The 22,662-nt window shown below is 46.3% G+C and overlaps 1 protein-coding gene across 1 annotated transcript in view; it reads right to left on the reverse strand.

Annotated features, from left to right (window-relative positions):
- Window positions 1-22,662, reverse strand: part of BTAF1 (B-TFIID TATA-box binding protein associated factor 1) — a 565,336-nt gene that overhangs the window by 501,707 nt on the left and 40,967 nt on the right. Inside the window, exon 3 of the mRNA XM_029609940.1 lies at window positions 10,360-10,474. Within this exon, the coding sequence (XP_029465800.1) occupies window positions 10,360-10,474 (115 nt within the window). The remainder of the gene's footprint in view (window positions 1-10,359; window positions 10,475-22,662) is intronic.

The following is a 22,662-nucleotide window of genomic DNA, read 5'->3' on the forward strand; positions in this document are numbered from 1 at the left end:
ATTATGGAATTAGAGAGCACGATATGAAGCTCCAGAAAAGGGTAAAATCCAGTCCAATGTCAGAAAATATTTTTTCATAGAAAGGTTAGTGGAAACTTGGAATACCCTCCCAATAGTTATGATGAAGAAAAAAAAATGTTAATGGCATTCAAGAAGGTATGGGATAAACACAAAAGAATCCCTAGGATGGTATTGAAGTACTGGCACACAGAAGCAGTTACAACCCTGAAAATTCTTGCTGGACAGACTGGATGCGCCATTTGTGTCTTTACGCCATCATGTTAATGTCCTTCTGTAGATGTGGTCTCCAAAACTGCACATAATACTTAAGATGGGATCTCACCAGAGATCTGTTAAGAGGTAAGCAGGGTTGGTTACCTATAACAGGTGTTCTCCCAGGACAGCAGGATGTTAGTCCTCACATATGGGGTGACATCGGATGGAGCCCTATCACGGAACACTTTTGTCAAAGTTTCTAGAACTTTGACTGGCACACTGAGCATGCCCAGCATGCCCCTAACTCTGCATCCAGCAGGGGTCCCCCTTCAGACTCCTTTGTAGCAAAAAGTACGAGCAAAAAATAAAATAAAAACGTAAGCGAACCCAACTCCACGGGGTGGTGGGTGGGTTTCATGAGGACTAACATCCTGCTGTCCTGGGAGAACACCTGTTACAGGTAAGCAACTCTGCTTTCTCCCAGGAAAAGCAGGATGTTAGTCCTCACATATGGGTGAATAGCGAGCTACAGGATGCCCGAATAGAGTGAATCAAACAGTACCCAACGACATGCAACAGGCACAACCACAGGGGTGCTGTTGGTTGTGAAGGCAGCCTGAATTTCAGAGTGGGTCGTAGGTAGGAAGTTGGGTTTTTAAACTAGAAACAAATTACATAGGACAGACTGGCCAAAGATGGAATCTTACCTGCCAGCCTTGTCAAGACAATAATGAGCTGTGAAGGTGTGGAGAGAGCTCCATGTGGCAGCTCTGCATATGTCAGCAATAGGTACAGATTGGAGGAGCGCTACTGACGTTGCCATTGCCCTTACTGAATGCGCTTTCACACATCTTTGTAACGGAAGGCCTGCTTGTTGGTAGCAGAAGGTAATACAGTCCGCCAGCTAGGTGGACGGGTCTGCTTGCCCACCGGAACTCCCAGTTTGGTTTTATCGAAGGAGACAAAACAGTTGGGTGGACTTCCTATGGGCTGCATTGCAGTCCAAATAAAAGGCGAGCGCACGTTTACAGTCCAAGGAATGCAGTGCCCGCTCACCTGGGAGTGAGTGAGGTTTTGGAAAAAAGGTAGGAAGTATTATGGACTGATTTAAGTGGAAATCAGAAGCTACCTTTGGCAAAAATTTAGGGTGAGTGCGGAGTACCACACGATCGTGGAGAAATTTGATATAAGATGGGTATGTTACCAGTGCCTGTAGCTCACTGACTCTGCAAGCTTATGTTATAGCAACTAGAAAGATCACTTTCCAAGCGAGATGTCTGAGCTCGCAGGAGTGTAGGGGCTTGAATGGAGGTCGCATGAGCCGTGCTAACACATTGAGGTCCCATGCCGCAATTGGGGGATGCAGTGGAGGCTTTAGCTGGAGAAAGCCTCCCAAAGCACCCTACAAGGGGTTGCACTCAAATTGGGGCATCCCCTACACCTTTATAGTAAGCGGCTATGGCACTTACATGTACCTGGATGGAGGAAGTTTGTAGGCCAGACTCCGAGAGGTGCCAGAGGTAGTCCAGGAACCGGGATCTATTTCCTTTGTCGTGCACCACAAGGAGAATCTTTTCCACTTTGAACGGTAAGACTTCCTAGAAGGCGGCTTCCATGAAGCTACGAGGACCTGGGATACATCATTAGAAAGGTTAAGGGATTGTAGAATCAACCTTTCAACATCCATGACATCAGAGACAAGGAGTGGAGGTTCGGATAACGCAACATTCCGTTGTTCTGTGTTATTAAAGTTGGATTTGTGCCCAGGCGAATTGGTTGCTGGACTGAGAGGTCGCGTAGCATTGGAAACCAAACTTGTCGCGGCCAGTATGGGGCTATGAGGATCATTGGGCCACGGTCTTGTCATAACTTCGACTGTCTTGCTGATGAGTGTAATAGGAGGGTATGCATATAGAAGACCTGTTTTCCACGAGTGGGCAAAGGCATCCATCTGTGGTGAGTCACGGCTGCGGTGTAGAGAGTAGAATTGGTCTACTTTGCAGTTGTGAACCGACACAAAGAGGTCTATGTGTGGACGACCCCACTGATGGAAAATTGTGTTCACTACATTGGGATCTAGGGCCCATTCGTGGGGATGATAGGTCCGGCTAAGACGTCTGCCATCACACTGTCCACGCCTGCCAGGTAGGCTGCTCTCAGTAGCATGGAATGGGAGAGCACCCAGGCCCAGATTTGTGCCTGGGTGCTCTCCTGCGCCTTTTGGCATAGCAGATAAGAGCCTGTGCTCCCTTGCTTGTTGAGATACCACATCGCTACCGGGTTGTTTGTTTGAATTAGGATTACCTTGTTGGATAGGCAATCCTGAAATGTGAATAGGGCATACCATATCGCCCGGAGTTCCAGAAAATGTATCTGATGGTTTGCTTCTGCTCTGGTCCAGGTTCCCGGACCAGCTGACATGGGCTCCCCAACCCAGGTTGGAGGCATCTGGTCAACGTAATCTGAGGATCTGGAGATTGGACTCTTGTATCCACCAAGCTAATGAGAGGTGAAGCTGGCTGGTTACGTGGACAATCTGTGACAGATGTTGTTTTGATTGGGACCACTGGGACTTTAAAGTCCATTGTGTTACTCTCATGGCTAGTCGGGCGAATGGGGTAACGTGAATTTTAGATGCTATGTGTCCTAGCAAGGTCAGCAGGTGACTAGCTGTAGTGGTTTGGAGAGTCTGTACTGCTTTGGCCAAGGTTGACAGTGTGCGTGCTCGGTCCTTTGGGAGGAACGCCCTTGCTTGTTTGGTGTTTAGATCTGCTCCGATGAACGAGAGGGTGCGTGACGGAGTCAGATGTGATGTGGGATGGTTTATAAGAAATCCCAAGGATTGTAGCAGTTGTATGTTAAGATGGAGGGATTGAAGTACTACCTCCTTGGTTGGACCTCTGAGCAGCCAATCGTCTAGATACGGATAGACATGGATACTGCGCTGTCTTAGGTAACCTGCTACTACTGCTAGGCATTTTGTAAATACTCGGGGTGCTGATGCCAGGCCGAACGGTAGCCTTTGACCTACTATGAATCAGATATTTTCGATGAGGGGAGGACATGGCTATATAGGCATAAGCCTCCTGAAGATCTAGAGAGCAGAACCAATCTCCCTTTTGCAGGAGAGGGAGTATGGTGCAAAGGTAAGCATCCTGAACCTTTCCTTGCGGAGATGTTTGTTTAGGGCACGGAGGTCCAATATAGGACGGATGGTATACGACTTTTTTTGGAATCAGAAAAGAGAGAGTAGAACCCTTTTCCTCGCTGCAGTCGGGGAACCAGTTTCACGGCATTGGACTGCAGGAGAATCCAAAGTTCTGCCTCGAGAAGTGGAGTCGGTTAGACTCCACCCCGGACGCAGTGGAGAGTCCGGTGGTAGTGTAAGGAAATTTAGATGGTAACCATGGGCTACTATTGAAAGGACCCATTGGTCGGTGGTGATTGTGTGCCATTTGTTGGCAAAGTGGCACAGGCGGCCTTCCCACAGGAAATATGATTGGGGGGGGGGGGGGGGTTTGACTGCTGCTCTCTAGAAGGAAGTCAAAATCCCGATGCAGGATCAGTCTGAGGAGCTGGTTGAGCTTATGGGGGCCTGTGCTGATGAGGCTGACTTCTGGGAGAGGGTCTGGTAGGTCTAGCCTGGGATGGAGGAGGGTAATACCTCCGTGTTTTATAGGTTAGCCTTCTAGGTTCTCGTTGAAATGTTCTTTTGGTGGTAGACTAGAAGTCCGAGGGGACAGTGGACAATTGGCGCAAGGTTTCGTGGTGGTCTGAGATGCGCTACTGCCTCCTGAATTTTTTCACCAAACAAATTGTCCCCTGTGCATGGAAAGGCTGCTAACCTGTCCTGAACTTCTTGGCATAAGTTAGAGGATTTGAGCCATGCCCACCGTCTGGTGCTTATTCCTGCCGCTGATACTCTGGAGGCAGTGTCGAAGATATCATACGCTGCTCTTACCTCATGTTTGCCCGCATCAAGTCCCTTCTGGAGGATGGTAGACAAACCTCCCTGGAATTCTTCAGGCAGGGTTCTCAGTGAAGTCTTGGACTTGTTTCCAGAGATTCTTGGTGTATTACATCATGTATAGCTGATAAGCTGCTATACGTACCATCAGCATAGATCCCTGGAAAACTCTTTGGCCGAAGGCATCCAAGGACTTCTGCTCTTTGCCAGGAGGGGCAGAAGAATGAGGCCAAGATCTCAGCCTTTTTCTGGGCGGATTCTACCACTACGGAGTGGTGGGATAGAGCTGGCTCTTTTGAAAACCTGGAGCTGACTGAACCAGGCATGTAGCGTTGGTCTTTCTGTTGACTGGTGGCACTGTTCCAGGGTGTTCCCAGGTATGGTGTAAGAGGTCAAGCAGAACGTCGTGGACTGGAATTGCTATTACCTCTTTGGGGGCATTCACGAATTGAAGCACCTCCAGCATTTTATGCCTGGCATCCTCCTCAGTTTGCAATTTAAAGGGGATGGTTTCAGACATCTCCTTTATAAAAGCTGGCAAATGATAAATGCCGTTCCCCTCCGGAGGACCTTTCTTCCAGGGATGAAGGCTCTGACAGAAGGTCTTCAGAATCTTGAGAGCCAGAGGAATCACCCCCCCCCCCCCAAGGGTCGTATGGTAGGTATCCTCCACCCTGCGGGCCTTCAGATGGAGGCAGAAGTCCAAATCCCGTCAGATCAGGAGGTGGCACCGATGGAAAAGGTGGAGGCACTGAGATAGGAGGCGGCGGCACCGAGGACGGTGGCGGTACCGATGGCATCAGTGTTTTTGATGGAATTCGGGGTACAAGTAAACCCGATGGCCCAGGGATCGGTTCTGGCATCGGTGGCTCCCGGGAAGGAGAAGAGGTACAGTCCGGTTCTTCATCGTCCGAAGATAAAGGAATCTGGATCAATGCCAGAGGAGGGTTCGATGGTTTCGGAGGCACCACTGGTCCAGAAGGAACGGGCACCGATGGAAGTGCCCCGATCAGGGTGTCCAATCTTTCGAGGAGTGGAGCCAGCATAGTAGGCACCGGATCAGGCGTCGGGATGGGAATCTGCATCCGGTCCAATTCCTCCCGGAAGGCTGGTGTTGGTAACACAGCAGCTGGGGTTGGAGGCTGAATAGGCATTGCCGGAGGGTCCACAGGAATTTGTGGAGTCTCAGCACCCGGCACCGTTGCAGGGTGGGGGAACGCCTCGGTGTCCCTGGTCCAGAGGAGGATGGGGCTCCTCTCCCCGGGACTTCTTGAACGGCGGCTCAGCCGAGGTAGATGCCAATGGCTTGTCAGTGCCAGCACCGGATGAAGCTTCACGTCTGTGCCGATGACCGTGCTTCTCGCGATGCTCAGCCCAGTCCTTCTCCGGCGCAGAGGACATCGAAGCCTTTGAGCGGGATGATGCCAGTGACGGCCGGTCACCAGTGTAACGATGTTGTTGAGACGTCGATGGAGAAGGAGTTGAGGACGAAGAAAGCTTCTGACTTGATGCGTTTTTGGCTGGAGTCGATGAAGACTAGCGCTTAGAGGCGAACAGGTGCTCCATCTTCTCCAGGCGGGCGCGGCGGCCTTTAGGGGTCATTTGGGCACAACTAGTGCACCATTGGATTTCGTGGGAATGCCCCAAGCATAAGACACAGATGTCATGAAGGTCAGTAATGGACATAGTCCTCAAACTTGGGGCACTTCCAAAAACCGGTTGCCATTTTGAAAAAAGGGGCGGTGCGCGGTCAGTGGTAGTCTGGCACCAATAGAAACACTGCCGGGAACAGACCGCAAACATACATGGTAAACTTACCAGCGTTAGCAGAGGTCGGCAGTCGATGGGGGACCCCGGGACAGGGAAAAATGTTTAAATTTTTGAGAAAAGGTTCCTCGAGGAAAAAATTGTGAGAAATTCTCATAGAGCTCCTAAAAACCACGAAGCAACTGCTGCGTGGAAAAACAAAAAGAGAGAGACTGAAGGGGGACCCCTGCTGGATGCAGGGTTAGGGGCATGCTGGGCATGCTCAGTGTGCCAGTCAAAGTTCTAGAAACTTTGACAAAAGTGTTCCATGATAGGGCTCCATCCGATGATGCCACCCCATATGTGAGGACTACCATTCTGCTTGTCCTGGGAGAAATATTACTTCACTCTATTTGCGATACCTCTATTACTTCGCTCTACCTCTATGTCAGGGCTTCCCAAACTTTCACTTGGGGTCACAAGTGCTTCAAATGTAGGCAACTCTTCAGGTGCCAGTAGTATTAGTATTGGAAGTCAGCATGAGGCCTATGAGTGAGCCTATGCTCATAGGTCCTGCAGTGGCACCTGCTTTGCATGAGTTTCTGTGGTAAAAGAAAGCCCTGCATGAGGAAGGATCAGGGCTACTGCAGGCCCTGTGAGCTTGCAGTAGCATTCAGGCCCCATGCTGACTTTCATTAGTAAAGCTGCTGCCACTTGCAGATCAGTCAGGTTTAGGACTAGCCATGAGGGGAGAGGAGAGATTGCCACTGCTCCTTTCTCCTCAGCCCTCACTAAATCCATCCAAGTAAAATGTTGCTTGCCTTCTATTCCCGCCAGTTGTCATTTACCCTGTGGCCCAGGAACCAAATGAAAATGTTTCCACTGACCCTAGCCAGGGGGATGTTTGGCAAAAGGACTGTTTGAAGAGATGTATGAAAATCAGGAGAGGTTTGAGGATGGGATAAAGTGAAGAGGGATAGGCTGTGGAGGGAATGACAAAAGAGGTGGGGGTAAGAGGGGATATGCTGCATGGAATGTGAGAGAAAAAGTCAGAGGGGAAGAGGCACCCTTGGATGATGTCAGCAGCCCAGTTTTATATACATGCTCTTCAGACCTACCTGCTTTTCCTCAGCAACGTGTCTCTTGCTTTTGCAGTGTGTGTTGCCTTGAGTTCCCCAGTTCCTGTCTCCTGTGTTCCTGATTCTTTATCCTACCTTGGCTCACCTTGTCTTCCTTGTACAGCCTGCCTTGCCCTTCTGTATCATCCAGTGTCTTCAGTATGTATTTGTCTATCCCTGGCCTGACCCTCCAAATCTTGACCTTTTGCCTGGACCTGACCATCCTTGTTAGCTGCCTGCCCCGATCTTGGCTGTCTCCAACTCCATTAGTCTGCTGCGTACCCCGACTCCAGCAAGCCATTAGACTCTTGTTCTTTTCACTGCCCTAGGGACCCACCTAGGTCCTGCTGGCTGCCAGAACTCAAGGGCTCAACTTGCAGGAAAGGCAAATAGTATAGGTGAAGCTCCAGACTGTCCCAACTACAGGGCTCATTTGCCAGCTGCTGGCATAGGCCAAGTAGGTTCACCTATGAAGTTGTGTCAACTACACCGCAGCACAAAGGACTCACACCCACACTACCCTTCACAGAGAGAGAGGATTCCACTGGGGAGAGGAATTCCTCTGGAAGGGAAGGAATTAGCTGGAGTGCAGGGAGGGTAAGAAGGAGGGATTGATGGAGGGGTCTGCACTCCTGATAGTTTATTTTGGTCATCTGGAGTCATGCAAATTTTCAAGTGCTAAAATGGGGTCACAAACTAAATGTTTGGGAAGCCCTGCTCTATGTAGTTAAATCTCAAGCAGATTGTGAAATTGCAGAAGGACCTTGTGAGACTGGAAAATTGGACTTCCAAATGGCAGATGAAATTTAATGTAGACAAGTGCGCAAGGTGATGCGTATAGGGAAAAACAACCCTTACTGTAGTTATACAATGTTACGTTCTATCTTAGTAGTTACCACCCAGAAAAGATCTAGGCGTCACAGTGGATAATAAATCAACAGTTCAGTGTGCTGTGGAGGTCAAAAACGCAAAAAATGTTAGGAATTATTAGGAAGGAAATGGCAAATAAAACTGTGAGTGTCATAATGCCTATCGCTCCATGGTGAGACAGCACCTTGAATAATGTGTGCAATTCTGGTTGCCACATCTCAAAAAAGATAAAGTTGCACTGGAGAAAGTGCAGAGGAGAGTGAGCAAAATAAGAGGCATGGAACAGTTCCCTTATGAAGAATGACTACAGAGGTTATGGCTGTTCAGTTTGGAGAAGAAATGACTGAGGGGGGATATGATAGAGGTCCACAAAACCATGAAAGGACTTGAACAGGTTAATGTAAATCTGATAATAGAAGGACTAAGGGGCATTCAAAGTTAGCAAGCTGCTCATTTAAAACCAATCGAAGAAAATTCTTTCACTCAGTGCATAGTTAAGTTCTGGAATTCACTGCTAGAGGATGTGGACCCAGCAGTTAGAGTAACTTGGTTTAAAAAAGTTTGGATAAGTTCCTAGAGGAAAAGTCCATAAACTGCTATTAATTAATAAGCAATAGTAGCTTGCGATCTATTTAATGTTTGGGTACATGCCAGGTACTTATGACTTGCATTGGCCATTGTTGGCAACAGGATGCTGGGCTTGATGGACCCTTAGTCTGACCCAGTATGGCATATCTTATGTTATGTTCACCCAAGTACACTAATAGCTTTCCCGTCACAATGACTATCCTGAGATCAGAGATTAACCCCAGATCTCTTTCCTGTTGGTGACTGTTGGTTATTTCCCTCCAAAATGGTATTTTATTTCTGAACCCACAATTTAAAAAGGGCAAGAACAAATTCTGACAACACAGTATTAATCCACTATGTTTGATGACCCCTACAGAACTAATTTTAAAATTCCCTTTTGATTTGGGAACAGACTAAACAGTACATTTTAACAATTTAAAAATGTATACTTTCCCCAATGACAACCAATAAGATAGCATAGAATTTTGTTAAAGAATGAAGTTCATTATAAATAAAGGGGCCAATGCAATAAAAATATGCCAAAAGCAGGCGCTGACTGTTCTGCACTCACTTTCCTAATGTGCACCCAGGCAGCTCTCCTAGGGATGCCATGCAATATTTAAATTAGAGGTCACACTGCCAAGGAGAGGTTGGCTGTCCACGGGTTAAGAAAACAGACGCTGAATTTATCTGCGTCCGTTTCCCTAACCTGACCACCAGCATTCTTTTTTTTTTTCTTTTTTAAATCTTTTAAACTTTTCACTCCTCCAACTTAATATCGCCACAATATTAAGTTGGAAGATGTACAGAAAAGCAGTATTTTCTGCACAACGTTTTGGGGTGTTCAAAAATTAATGCCTGCTCTGAGTGTAAAAATGTGCGGACTGGACTTTTTTTTTTTTTTTTGCATGTGAGGTGAATAAATAACAGCGCTCATCACATGCAAATGCGTGTCAATGAGGCTATTAGTTTTGCGGCACGTTGGGCACACATTCAGGTCGATCCAGTAAAGTGTGCTCCGTCGGAGCGCACTGTCACCCTGCTCTGGATGCGTGTTTTCCCTTACCCCTTATTCAGTAAGGGGAGGAAAACACGCGGCCCACCCGCGGCACCTAATAGCGCCCTCAACATGCAAATGCATGTTGATGGCCCTATTAGGTATGCCCGAGCGATCCAGTAAGTAAAATGTGCAGCCAAGCCGCACATTTTACTCTAAGAAATTAGCGCCGCCCAAAGGTCGGCGCTAATTTCTTCCGGCACCAGGGAAGTGCACAGAAAAGCAGTAAAAACTGCTTTTCTGTGCACCCTCCGACTTAATATCATAGCGATATTAAGTCGGAGGTCCCCAAAAGTAAAAAAAAAGTAAAAAAAAAAAAAAAGTAAAAAAATTTTGAATTCGGCCCGCGGCTGTCGGGCCGAAAACCGGACGCTCAATTTTGCCGGCGTCCGGTTTCCGAGCCCGTGGCTGTCAGCGGGCTCGAGAACAGACGCCGGCAAAATTGAGCGTCGGCTGTCAAACCCGCTGACAGCTGCCGCTCCAGGCCAAAAGGAGGCACTAGGGACGCGCTAGTGTCCCTAGCGCCTCCTTTTCCTCGTTTGCACCGCGTCAGCTCATTTGCATACTGGATCGCTCGCACCGGCCAAGGGCCGGTGCGTGCGCCGAGAGAGCGGGCGTTCGTCCGCTCTCCCACGGACTTTACTGGATCGACCTGATTGTGGAGGTGCTAATCCCCTTATAGCATAAGGGGCTGTGGACACGCCTACACAAAGCACATCCAGCTGCAAGTTAAACAGTGCACTCTGCTGAGCACACTGTTTTGCATTGGCCCCAGCTTGTGGTTAATCAAATTTTTACACTTTCTTTAAACATACCGTTCCTGGGTCTCTGTGTTGGATTCCACTCTGGGACATATTTCACTATAGCTTCCACAGCTTGTCCCGCTGCAATTCGTGTATCCCAATTTGGGCTCCTTAGGTATATTAACACCTTTAAAACAACAACAACAAAAAAAACCCAAAAAACTTTAAAATGTGAAATTAACTATAACCAGGAGCATTGCAGCCATGAGCACACAAGATTCCTGCCTTGAATCTCAGGCAGCCAAACACAGCGGTTCTATTTATTGTTCTAAATCCTCCCTGCCAGACAACCTGCAGGGAACATTAGGGGTGGAGAAAGATGCAAAGCAGTTTTCTTCTCTGCAGTGTCTGCTCCAGCTTCACGCACTCCCCCTTTGTCCCCACAGGAAGCAGAAGTGAGACTGCAGCAGACATTATAGGCAGCACTGAGGAGAGAAGCAGCTGGAGAAGGAAGCAGAGCAATATTTTCTATTCTGCTATGTCCACTCTAGACTCATCCTTCCCAACCTATCCTCTTGTTTCAACAGACTGAAGCAGTCAGACAGCCTGTGATCCCAGTAAGCATTCTACTGAAGAGAATGGGGGAGAAGTCAAGGAGCTGTAGGTAATTTAATTTATGGGGGGGGGAGAAAGGAATTAAAAACTGAAAGGTTGCTCATATGAAGAGGGGGTATATGCTGGCATTGCGAGAAGGGTAGTGGTGTGATGGGATGAATACCATCTAGAAGGTCAGGCCAGATATATTCCATGCAATAAGAAAAGTGAAAGGAAGGCAAAACGATTACTGGCATGGTTAAAAGGTAAGGTGAAAGAGGCTATTTTAGCCAAAAGATCTTCATTCAAAAATTGGAAGAAGGATCCATCAGAAGAAAACAGGATAAAGCAAGTGTTGCTTACCTGTAACAGGTATTCTCACAGGACAGCAGGATGTTAGTCTCACATATGGGTGACATCACATGATGGAGCCCAATCACGGAACACTTGTGTCAAAATTTCCAGAACTTTGACTGGCACCTACTAGGCATGCCTAGCATGGCACTAAACCTGCAGCCAGCAGGGGTCCCCCTTCAGTATTGTTTAAAGCTATAGGAAATACCGAAAAATAAAATAGAACATAATGAACCCAACACCACGGGGCAGCGGGCGGGTTTCGTGAGGACTAACATCCTGCTGTCCTGTGAGAACACCCGTTACAGGTAAGCAACACTTGCTTTCTCACTGGACAAGCAGGATGGTAGTCCTCACATATGGGTGAGTACCGAGCTGAGGATGTCAGAGTATGCACCAAATGTACCCAAGATGTGCAAAAGGCACAAGTGGGGTGGAATTTGGTAGAGGGCATCCTGAACCTTAACAGGCAGGCGGAAGGGTGTTGGTACGTCAGGTTGTAAAGAGGTTGCGCAAGACAGATTGGCCGAAGATGGAATCTTGTCTTCCAGCCTTGTGTAAACAATAGTGGGCTGTAAAGGTATGGAGAGAACTCCAGGTAGCAGCCCTACAAATATCAGGAAGTGGAACCGAGCGTAGGTGCGCTACTGAAGTTACCATGGCCCTCACAGAGTGTGCTTTAACACGGTCTTGAAGTAGAATGCCTACTTGCTGGTAGCAAAAAGAAATGCAGTCCGCTAATCAGGAGGAAAGAGTCTGCTTACCCACAGGCAGCCCCAATTTGATGGAATGGAAAGAGACAAACAATTGAGTGCTTTTCCTGTGAGCAGCTGAACGGTCTAGGTAGAGTACTACAGCCCATTTACAGTCAAGGGTATGCAGAGCCTGTTCTCCTGGATTGGAGTGGTGCCTGGGAAAGAAGGTAGGTAGTATAATGGATTGATTAATGTGAAACTCAGATACTACCTTAGGTAAGAACTTAGGGTGAGTGCGGAGCACTGCCCGTTCCTGCAGAAGTTTAGTGTAAGGTGGATAGGTAACTAGGGCCTGTAACTCACTAACTCTGCGAGCATATGTGATTGCCAAAAGAAAAATCACTTTCCATGTGAGATATTGAAGATCACAGGATTGGAGAGGCTCGAATGGTGGTTTAATGAGCCGACCCAAAACCAGATTGAGGTCCCAAGAAGGGGCCGGAGGACGCAGTGGAGGCTCGAGGTGAAGCAAGCCCTTCAGGAAACGTGTTACAAGGGGTTGTACTGATATGGGAACATCTAAACACCTTTATGGAAGGCGGCCACCGCACTGACATGCATTCTGAAAGAGGAGGTTTTTAGAACTGATTCTGACAAGTGCCAGAGATAGCCTAGAAACTTTGTGGTGGAACAGGTAAAGGGATCAAGGGACTGAGAAGAACACCATGATGTAAACCTGTTCCATTTGTAAAGATAAGATTTTCTCGTGGAAGGTTTCGTGAAGCAATCAGGACACGGGAAACTGGCTCCAAAAGATTAAGTAGCTGAAGAATTAACCTTTCAACATCCACGCAGTCAGGGACAAGGCCTGAAGATTGGGGTGACATAGGCACCCGTCGTTCTGAGTGATCAGAAGCGGGTCCTTTCCCAAGGGAATGTGCCTGCGAATGGAAAGGTCTTGAAGGATCGGAAACCACACTTGGCGTGGCCAGTGAGGTGCTATCAGGATCATGCTTCCCTTGTCCTGATGTAGCTTCACGAGAGTCTTCGAGAGAAGCGGGAGTGGAGGAAATGCATATAGGAAACCGGTTGCCCATGAGAGGGAGAAGGTGTCTCTTGGCTGTGAGTGTTGGCTGCGAGTGAGAGAGCAAAGGTTCTCTACATTGCGGTTCTGAGGTGAAGCAAAGAGGTCTATGTGAGGATAACCCCAATGTTGGCATATGGAGTCCACTACTGTGGGGTTGAGACAGCACTCGTGCGGCTGAAAGGTGCGACTCAGCTTGTCCACCAACACACTGTCCACTCCCGGCAAGTAGGTGGCCCTGACGTACATCGAGTGGGAAAGGGCCTCCGCCCATATCTGTGCTGCTTCCCAACACAGTAGGTAGGAGCCTGTTCCTCCTGTTTGTTGATGTACCATATGGCCACCTGGTTGTCCATCTGAATCAGGATGACCTGGTTGGAAAGGCTGTCCTGAAACACCCTGAGAGCATATCTGATTGCTCGCAGCTCCAGGAAATTGATCTGGTGTTTGGCTTCCTCTGGATACCAAGGTCCTTGTGTCTGCAAATTGGCGACATGAGCTCCTCAGCCAAGGTTGAAAGCATCGGTGGTTAGAATTATTTGAGGGCCTGGAGCCTGGAAGGGTAGGCCTTGGAGGAGATTGATCTGATTCTTCCACCAGAATAGAGACAGACACAGTGGGTCGGTGATGTGGACAATAGTCGATAGAGGTTGGACAGATTGGGTCCATTGTGACCTTAGAGTCCACTGCATGACTCTCATGGCCAAGCGGGCCATTGGGGTAACCTTTACTGCGGACGCCATGTGCCCCAGCAGGATGAGAAAGTGGCATGCAGTCGAGCGGTGCTAAGACTGAAGCTGGTGTGTGAGAGAGATGAGAGCTCGCTGTTGAGGCAGAAATGCGTTTGCTTGAAAGGTATTCAAGTCCGCCCCTACGAACGACAAAGTTTGAGATGGGACTAAGCAGGATTTCTCGTAGTTGATGAGAAATCCTAGCTAAGTCAGAGTGTGTACGGTAAGACGTAGGGAGGACAGAGCTGCTTGCTGAGTGGGAGCCCTGACCAACCAATCATCTAGATAGGGGAAGACGTGAACACCTTGAGTCCTGAGGAAGACTGCTACTACTACAAGGCACTTGGTGAAGACTCGTGGTGCAGATGCCAGGCTGAATGGTAGCACTCGGTACTGATAGTGCTTGGGGCCTACCAGAAATCTGCAATGAGATGGAGTTATCGCAATGTGTGTATACGCATCCTGGAGGTCTAGAGAGCAGAGCCAGTCTCCTCTTTGCAGAAGAGGAAGAAGGGAACCCAAGGTTACCATCTTGAACTTTTCTCGTTGGAGGTACTTATTGAGGGCACGCAGGTCCAGAATTGGACAAACGCCGCCTGATTTTTTGGGGATTAGAATCCTAGACCTTGCTGGGAGTAGGGCACTGGTTCTATTGTTCTGGACTGGAGGAGGAGGGAAATCTCCTGCTCCAGGAGTGGAGAGTGGTCGGATGTTCACCACGTCAGCTGAGGTGGAGAGTCCGGTGGGATGGAGAGAAAGATTAGGTGATAGCCTTGAGAGATTATAGCAAGGACTCACTGGTCTGAGGTGATTGTATGCCACCTGTTGAAATGGCACAATCGGCCTCCCACTGGTACCTGAGGCAGTGGAAGCTGGCTGCTGCTCTCTATGCAGGAGTCAAAAGCCAGAAGTAGGGCCCGGCTGAGGAGCTGCTTGTGGCTTTTGTTTACGAAGTTGACGAGATGGGCCTTTTGAAAAGGCCTGGTAGAATGACCTCTAGACTGTGGTGGATAGGACTTCTTCGGACGGAAGAATGACTTTTAGGCCAGTTATAGATGTATTATGCGTGTTCAATGGAATATAGATATATAGAGATATATAGAGAGATTATATAGTATACACACACATATGTGCATGTTATTGTGAAAAATGCATCAATTGCCCTAGTCAATCATTCCTCATTCACACTGCTTCTAAATTCTCTGTAGTGTTATGCATTTATAACATGTATAAATATCGACATAAAACATTGTCAAAATATATACAGAGTGTTTGTAATGAAATAATGACTCATTTGAAATAGAGCTGGACCTTCAAGAAAGGTACTTTGTGAATTGCAAATGAGTCACATGAAAGATACCTTCATTAAAAAGGGGATACATTTGAGAATCACAGTCTACAAGGAAGGATACTTTGTAATTGTTTCACAGGACTGTTGTTCCAATGATGTTTGTGTAGTCTCTGTTCTACATCTGCTATATCCTGTATTCTCTCTGCCCCCACAAAGGCCTCTGTTTTGCCATCCAGGCTTCCTCAGGAGAAAATATTGTTCATAACTATTCTTGCGTTGATACCATGGACTATATTTAGTGAAGAGAACTGTTATTGTTCATTCTACTAGAAAAATTAAATGTTGTACACAATATTGGTATTAATGCCTGCATCCAGTTACTATTGTATAAAAGATTTTTCAATCCAATCTTAAGCAAACATTTGCCTAGCCTTTATATGTCAATTTGCCAAGCCAGTGTCTCAAGACTTCAACTGTTAATTAACAGCTTGCTAAATGCAGTATCATCTGCGAATTTCCAATGTCTATTTGTTAATTCTGAAACCCCTGCTTGATTGAACTAATGAGAACCATTAAACGTTTAAAAGTATAAGACCATAAACTATGCCTTTCACATCTTACTGGTAGCCACAGTATTGCATCAACTCCTAAGTACATTAGACTGTTCTTCATCTGTTTACCAAAGCTATACCTAGCTTGGATACATGCCTGCAGTTTAAACAAGGGGTTATAAAGCTGTGCCCTTCACACCTTACATAGAGTTATGTTACCTTCATGGCGTGTTAGAAACCTTTTCAAATCTCTTTGGTGGAACTTTGCCAATGGTCACACCGAAGCCTTGGGATTCAAGCTTAAGTTAAGTTACATCTGGGACACTTTTCCATTTACCTCTTTGGTTTTTGAATGTTTTGGGCGAACTGTGATCCTGTGTGTTGCTTTTCACATTTCCTCAAAAGAATTTGAAAAAATATAAAACAAAATTTTTTTTTTGAGAAAATAAAAAAAGGACTTTAGGGTGGACGGTGGTGCTCATGATTAAAGCGCTAAACAAGGTACACCGGGATGGTGCCCTAAAGTTTTATGAAGCATCACTTACACCCTTTAAAAATTTTTTAACCCTATGGGGATTATGTGCAAGTGTGAAAAGAGTTGTTTTAAGCAAGTGTTGAAGCTTTAAACCATTATGTTTTGAAAACAGTAAAAAAGAAAAAATGTATTGTACATTAACATTTAAAAGGTTAATGAGTGTGGGTTTTGTAGTGTGATTATTGTGATTACCCCCACTGTGTGTGGATTGGTAGTGTTTTGGAACTGTATCTGGAGCAGACTTCAATGCCTCTTTGCAGTACAAACGCTGTGATGTTCGTGATACATTGGGCTATTAGCTGTTTGTATCTGGTGGTCAATTGTATAGAACTTTGACCCCTATGGAGAGCTACAACCACAGAAATTTTTAAGAGAACCGCCTTCCATTGTACATTTGTAATTATGTTGATTTGGTTCTGCAGGCAAGAATATTTCCCCAGACATCTATACTGTTTCAATGTGGTGATAATGATCCAACAAATGTCAGGCCGATAACAGTAAGGAGCAGTAGGAAGAGGTGCGTTATGGCCGGGCGCACCCGCGTTTGCCACATGCACAGTTCGGATCACCTACCACTCGATACTGTATTGAAATAGCATGCAAATGCAAGCCACGTCCGAGAAGCGTCCGTGAAGCGTTAGGCCCGCGCAATCCATTTTACTGTATAGAGCGCTATACAGCGCCTATACAGTATCCTGGGTGCACTGGTACCTGTCATTTCAAATGACGTTTGAAATGACAGGTACCAAGGGGGGGATTGCGAGTCCTCTCTCCCCCCTCCCGAAGCAGGGCGAAAATTAAAACAAAAGTGAATAAAGTGTAATAAAAGTAAACTTACTGCATGTGAATTTTCTTTGAACAGTCCTCTCTCTCTCTCTCTCCCCTCCTCCCGAGGTGCGTACTGAGGCTTCCCTGCCTCCCGGGGGGAGCCGGCGCGAAAGCGGCTTCCAGCAGCCCCCGCCGGTGAAGGTGAATGAATGTGCGCCTGTGCGTGCAATTTGGTCGCTCAAGGCATGATGTCACGGCGTTTGGCGTCACGGCATGTGAGTTCGCTAATGCACTGCCTTGAGCGCCCAAATTGCATTCATTCACCTTCGCCGGCAGGGACTGCTGGAAGCCGCTTTGGCTCCCCTGCCCCCGTCAGCGAAGGTGAATGAATGCACGCCTGTGTGCGCAATTTGGGAACTCAAGGCAGTGCATTAGTGAACGTCGACGTCACACGCCGTGACGTCAAACGTCGTGACATCACGCCTTGAGCTCCCAAATTGCACGCACAGGCTTACACAGGCGTGCATTCATTCACCGCCAGCGGGGGCTGCTGGAAGCTGCTTTCGCCGCCGGCTCCCTCCGCCTGGATGAATGCACGCCCGCCGGCTCCCTCCACCTGGATGAATGCACGCCCGCCGGCGAAGGTGAGTGAATGAATGCACGCCCGCCGGCTCCCGCCGCATACGGGCGTGCATTCATTCACTTTCGCCCATACGCTTTCGCTGCCGGCTGCCCCCGGGAGGCAGGGGAGCCACAGTGTGCGCCTCAGGAGGAGGGGAGAGAGGACTGTTCAAAGAAAATTCACATGCAGTAAGTTTACTTTTATTACACTTTATTTACTTTTGTTTTAATGACATGTAGAGCCGATTTTCGCCCTGCTTCGGGAGGGGGAGGGATTTTGACCGGAGCCTGCCTATTGCTGTCACACCACACTAACGCCAGGGTAAGGGTCCCGGGGGGTGAGGGGGTCATTTGCCCATGAAATTTAGTCTCTCTGTCCTGACGCTCCACACCAACGCAGGCGTAAGGGTAGGCGGTAAGTTAGCAGGTTAAATGCGCGGCAAAACTACAGGTTAAAAAGAAGATAATCGGGGTGCACATTGCTGTATGGGAGGGAATAGCTAATCGGAGCGTTTACATCTCATATACATGCTGCGGGCGGAAAGGGTTACCGGTTGATTTAAAGAAGTGGTAAGGATGAGTTAAAAGGGATAGTGAATCGCAGGTTGGACTTACGCGACCAAATTGTGAGTTAGAAGCGGGTTAGAAGTAGGGTAACCACGGCCGCGCTTTACTGTATCAGCCTGTGTGTTAGTACTTTAAGTGTAATGGTGATGAATGTGGACTTTGTTGTACCTAAGGGTTACTGTAAGGAGCAGACATTTTTTTTAAAAATGCCTCCCATTCAATGGCTTTATTCAAACCATCCTGCTGTCAATGGAGAATAAGAAACAATTAACTTGACTACAATATGTTTACAACACTGTAATCCAAATCATTTTATTTATTTATTTATAACTTTTTATATACCGAGGTTCAATTAACAAGATTAATTATCACTTCGGTTTACATTACAACCAGCAAAAAATAACAGAGACAAAGTCTTGTTTTACAATGAACAGAGTAGAAGTAACCTGGATAAACATAAAATGGGTGAAGCAAGTATAGAGAATTGGGTCTGTATAACTTGGGCAAAAAGCAGGGAAATTAAATAGGGGAGGACTATGAAGGCCTCAAGTTGGATAGTGTACTCATGATGCGGATAAGAACCAAGGCTGAAGTGAGTAGTTATGGGAAGGCTTGTTCGAATTTTGGGGTTAAAACTTTCAGATCACATTTCTTCCTTGATTACAGATCTCCTCTCGAGTGAATTTTAAAATCTGGACTATTGCACATTTGGTGCGGGCCTTCAATATATGAAAGATAGTCTTTATTCCATTTCCCACAAAGAATTTTATGGTCTTTGCGTGTTCAATGGATTAACTGTTTCCCTTTTGCAGAAGTCAAGCTGGCTTTCACTAGGAAGAGGGCCCATCTTTTATGCCACTCCGTATTTGTAGAATTTGCTTCCTAGTGAGCTTAGACTGATGCAGGACTAGTTGAGTTTTGACCAACCATGGATTTTTAGAATGGATTTTAATATATAATGACAAATGCTTATTAATCTGATTTATAGCATAATGTAATTTGATGTCAGTTTACATTTTTGGTAATTTCCTGGTGTGATACTTTTATTTGGTTATGTACTTTATTATTGTGGTTTGCTTTATGAATGTCTTTATTGCAAATGTTATCCTTGTAATGTAAGTTATTCAGAGTTTCATTGGACATGAGACCTAATAAATTGAAAGCTCTGCTACAGGTAAGCAAGTATAAATTAGCCATAAGACAGGAGGAGTCCCAAGCTGAGAGCTGCATTATAGAACTATAAAACAGATTATCCGGATCCCACTAGTTGTGCATGGACAACTGGGTGAACAGGATGCGCAGAATTGCTTGTTCAAAGTTACTGTCTCTCTATCACATGCTGTCCAGAAAGTAATAAAACATAAAAGTGTGAACTGATATGAAAAGCTGCTACTTGGTTATGTCTTCAATAGAAGTTGTGGCAAATGAGCCACTGAAGTCACCATGGCTATCATTTGAATCTTGACAATCTAATCTGTAAGCCAGTCAGAGTGTAACAGTGCATGATACACTCTGCTAGTCAACTACAGTTTTAGTCAACTATTTTATTATTTTAATACTTTTATATACCTACATTCGTTGGGAACATCATATCGATTTACATTGAAATGAGAATGTAGCATAACAAATGCTTTACAAGGAACTGAATTTGAACCATATAATCTTTTGGAAAAGTCATAATATAAGATAACAATAATGATAATATATGATAATAAGAGCAAGTTTGCTTACCGAAAACAGTGTTTTCCGTAGATAGCAGCTGAATTAGCCATGCTGTATGGGAGTCCCTAGCTGACGTATTGAGCAGGTGATGTGTTAAAAAAATTTTTTTTTTTCAATAAGATAAACAGAGCGGACAGTTCCCTTGAAAGCTGAAATAAGGAATCTGTGCACTTCTGTAGGATAGTCCGCTCCACTAGGGCATCATTTGCCGTTTGTTTATCTAAACAATAGTGGGATGTGAAGACCATGTTGCCACTTTACACATGTCTAGGACAGAACTTTATGTAGAGAGGTGATAGAGGCTGCCTTGGCATACACCTGATGCGCCTTAGGGTCTCAGTTAGTTTGCGACTTTGCTCATAACGAAACTGGATACAGTTCGATGTGTATGTGGATAAAGTTCTGTCTGTCACTGGACGCCCTTGAGTGTTTGGATTAAGTGAGAAATAGTTGTGAAGGTTGATTAGGTGAGAGCATGCACAGTTTGTAGTACGCGAGTGCACGTTTGTAATCTAAAGTGTGTAATTTCTTCTCATTAGCAAGAGGTTTAGGATGGAATGTGGGCAAGGTGATGGTCTGGTTAATGTGGAAACTGGAGATCACCTTTGGCAGAAATTTAGGGTGAGTAAGCAAGGTCACCTTGTCATGGTGAAATTGAAGATAAGGAGGGTAGTGAACTAAGACTTGCAATTCACTAACTCTTCTTGCGGAAGTTAAAGTAAGTAGGAAAAACACCTTCCATGAAAAGTAGCTAAGGCGACAGTTTTTGAAAGGTTTAAAGGGCGAAAGCATTAGCTGTTCGAGAACTATATTAACGTCCCACGGTACCGGTGGGTTGGTGTACAGGTGGACGAAGGTGTAGTACACCCTATATAAATCTGGACACTAAGGAGTGACCTGAAAATAGGTCCTGCTTCTAGAGGTATGTGATAAGCTGCCACAGCGCTTAACTGAACTCGTAGCGATGACGAAGCAAGGCCCTTGCTGTAAAGCAAATGGAGATAGGAGAGAAGCCATTCAGGCGGGCAAGTTAATGGGTCGATACCCAGTGATGTACAACAGGAAGGGTAGCGTGACCACTTCCTGTGGTAACAGTCTGGTTGATAGCTTTCTAGAGGACAATAGTATGTCCTGAAGGGTAGGAGAAAATGTGCAAATGCTGGTAAGTGAGCCTTTGAATCTCCATGCTGTAAGGTTTAGCGAGGAGTGAAAAAGGATGTAATAGTGTTCCCTTGTCCTGGGTGAGAAGGTGTGGACTGTTTCCCAGGGAAATCAGGTTGCGGATTGATAGTCGTAGCAGGTAACAGTACCAGGGTTGTCGCGGGTATGCTGGAGCGATTAGAATTAGATCCGCTTGGTCCACGATGCATCCCTGGATCATGTGAGAGATTAGTGGAATCAAAGGGAATACACAGAGTAGGTCTTGTGACCAATCGATGAGAGGGGCGTCTGGAGCAAGCGTGAGTGGGCTCGGAGAAACTGAGCAAATTTGTCTAGATTTGTTGTTCTACTTTGCAAACAGATTAACGGAAGGAAGATTCCTCATTGAGAAAAAGCGTGAGTTATGGCTGGATTCAGAACCCCTTTGTGGGGACAAACATTTTTGCTGAGCTTGTACGCTCAGGAACTGTGAATCGCCCAGCAGAATAATTGCGTGAGGTGAGATGGATCTTTAGTGAGCCCACTAGTATTTGAACAGTCTCCTTGTAAAGATTTCATGAACCAGAGCCTCCTTTTTCATTGATAGAGAACATGGTCACTTGGTCGACCATGTGCACCACGACTACCTTCTCTTATAGGGAATCCTCGAAGGACATTGCTTACTGCCTTGAGTTCCCGAAGGTTGATATGTAGTGTATGTATGTACATGTCCATAGATCATGTGTCTATAAATTGTCCAGATGAATTTACCATCGCCTGGGGGATACAGCTGTGGTGAGTATCACCTGATGGCGAAGGTGTCTCAGAGGGAAACAGTCGATCGTGTAAGTTGGAGCAGCCCGCACTGTAGAACACTTTCCATGCTGCTGGTTAAGAAATGGGTGTGGACAGGGGATGTAGATACTGAGTCCCTTGATGTTTGAGATTTCATTGCAGATGTAACATGTGTGTGGACCACGTAGATGGCTATCCCATATGTGCTAGATCAGTGAGGACTGGTCGAGCTGGTACTGGTGCGCTGTGAAGTAGAGGTCCCAAGAAGGGGCCGGAGGACGCAGTGGAGGCTTGAGGTGAAGCAAGCCCTTCAGAAAACGTGTTACAAGGGGTTGTACTGAAATGGGAACATCCTCAACACCTTTATGGAAAGCGGCCAGCACACTGACATGCATTCTGATAGAGGAGGTTTTTAGACCTGATTCTGACAAGTGCCAGAGATAGTCTAGAAACTTCATGATTGGACCTTGTGAGACTGGAAAATTGGGCATCCAAATGGCAGATGACATTTAATGTGGATAAGTGCAAGGTGATGCATATAGGGAAAAATAACCCATGCTATAATTACACAATGTTGGGCTCCATATTAGGTGCTACAACCCAAGAAAGAGATCTAGGTGTCATAGTTGATAACACATTGAAATCGTCGGTGCAGTGTGCTGCGGCAGTCAAAAAAGCAAACAGAATGTTGGGAATTATTAGAAAAGGAATTGTGAATAAAACTGAAAATGTCATAATGCCTCTGTATCGCTCCATGGTGAGACCGCACCTTGAATACTGTGTACAATTCTGGTCGCCGCATCTCAAAAAAGATATAATTGCGATGGAGAAGGTACAGAGAAGGGCTACCAAAATGATAAGGGGAATGGAACAACTCCCCTATGAGGAAAGACTAAAGAGGTTAGGACTTTTCAGCTTGGAGAAGAG

Source organism: Rhinatrema bivittatum, chromosome 7 (genome assembly GCF_901001135.1).
Source record: "Rhinatrema bivittatum chromosome 7, aRhiBiv1.1, whole genome shotgun sequence".
NCBI lineage: Eukaryota > Metazoa > Chordata > Amphibia > Gymnophiona > Rhinatrematidae > Rhinatrema > Rhinatrema bivittatum.